The sequence below is a fragment of the Haplochromis burtoni genome, unplaced genomic scaffold (genome assembly GCF_018398535.1).
Source record: "Haplochromis burtoni strain Fernald_Lab_line unplaced genomic scaffold, NCSU_Asbu1 Contig_1126, whole genome shotgun sequence".
Classification (NCBI taxonomy): Eukaryota; Metazoa; Chordata; class Actinopteri; order Cichliformes; family Cichlidae; genus Haplochromis; species Haplochromis burtoni.
The window spans coordinates 51,458-52,780 of record NW_024583487.1 but is presented as its reverse complement, the minus strand read 5'-3'; the positions used below and the strand labels follow the sequence as shown (position 1 = coordinate 52,780).

Here is a 1,323-nt window from a genome sequence, read left to right as displayed (position 1 = left end):
AGAGCTGAGCTGCTGCTCGAGGGAAATCCCGAAAACATGACCTGAAAGGAGCGGATCCCCCAAAGAAAGTGACTTGATGAGTGTAACTTAGTTTAATGCTTCAGACACGGGCTACTTTCAGCTGCTTCCAAAGTCAAAATTTCCTTTTTTACGTGCACCTGTATGCAGCACCACATCGTGGCAGCAGCATGTTGCGTGTTTGTTATTTCGCACTGTTTCCAGTTTAAAACACAGCTGTAGCTTTTCTACTGTGAGCCAACGCGTTGTTCACTGTAGGTAAAGCCTGCTGTAACGACTGATGAACGGGACTGTCAGAGAGTCTATTCAGAGTGGGAGGTTCTGTTTATGTGGTGTGTTCAAGAGTTTCGGGTTAACACGAATCTGGGAGAGTCGCCGTTACATCCGTTATTTGTCTTGTTGACTGAAATCGCAGACACAGAGTTCCAGTGGCGCAAAATGTCTGCAGGAACTTCCCGATGTCAGAACATCTGAAACATGTTTTAAGTTTGGTTCTCATTTTGTTTGACCCTCACAGCTCGGATTGTGACCGAAGTCCATTCCTCCTGTCTGATCTTCGCGTAATTCGGACTGTGGGGCAGCGAGTAACCTTGATGTTTGCAGTTTCAGCGCTGTAGCGCTCAGCTGCAAAAACGACAGCGCCGATCAAGCAGCGCATGTAATGGCTCATAATCTGTCACGTGTCGAACACGTCACCCACCCTCACCCAAAAAAGGAAAACAAAAACACTTATTCGTTTCCAAAATAAACATCAGCTGTTCAGTTTTTCCTCACAAATGTTGTCCGTTGCGGTTTTCCTGTGTTTGCTGGTGATCCTGGTTTCCGGATTAAAAGGTGAGTCACGGTTCTTGGAGACAGGAAGAGGAAAAAAATGTAAACATTCGCGTCATCGTGTGTTTACAAGTTAAAACGAACTGCTGGTGTGTTTTGGTCTAAACGGGAAACTTTTCAGCGAGTTATTAGAGGAAGTAAGTCCGTTGTGAAAACGGGAAGCTAAACAGTTACTCCCCTGTCTTTGCAGCGGCCTAGAGGACATGTGACGCAGATGTCGTAGTTACAGTTTCATTTGGGAGTGTTGCACAACATAGGGTTATTTTGCGCTATTTAACGTGACCACACGTACAACCCAGTCAGACAATCATCGGGTTTTTGGTTGGGGGTGGTACTGATCTGGCATCGATGCTTTAGCTTATCTTATCTATTAGTGTTAGTGTTTTATTTAACAATAGAGGGTTAGTCTGTTCTGGTAAACACCGGGGCCCTATTTCAGGAAGCCGGTTTAGAGCAAACTCTGAGTAAGTATAC

General features: G+C 45.2%; 1 protein-coding gene across 4 annotated transcripts in view; it reads left to right on the top strand.

Annotated features, from left to right (window-relative positions):
* Window positions 1-1,323, top strand: part of LOC102302946 (V-set domain-containing T-cell activation inhibitor 1) — a gene marked incomplete at its 5' end in the record, with an annotated part of 8,492 nt that continues 7,169 nt past the window's right edge. For all 4 annotated transcript variants that reach the window (XM_005951893.3, XM_042216587.1, XM_042216586.1 and 1 more), the window contains 1 exon segment: window positions 1-852. In XM_005951893.3, the coding sequence (XP_005951955.1) occupies window positions 795-852 (58 nt within the window).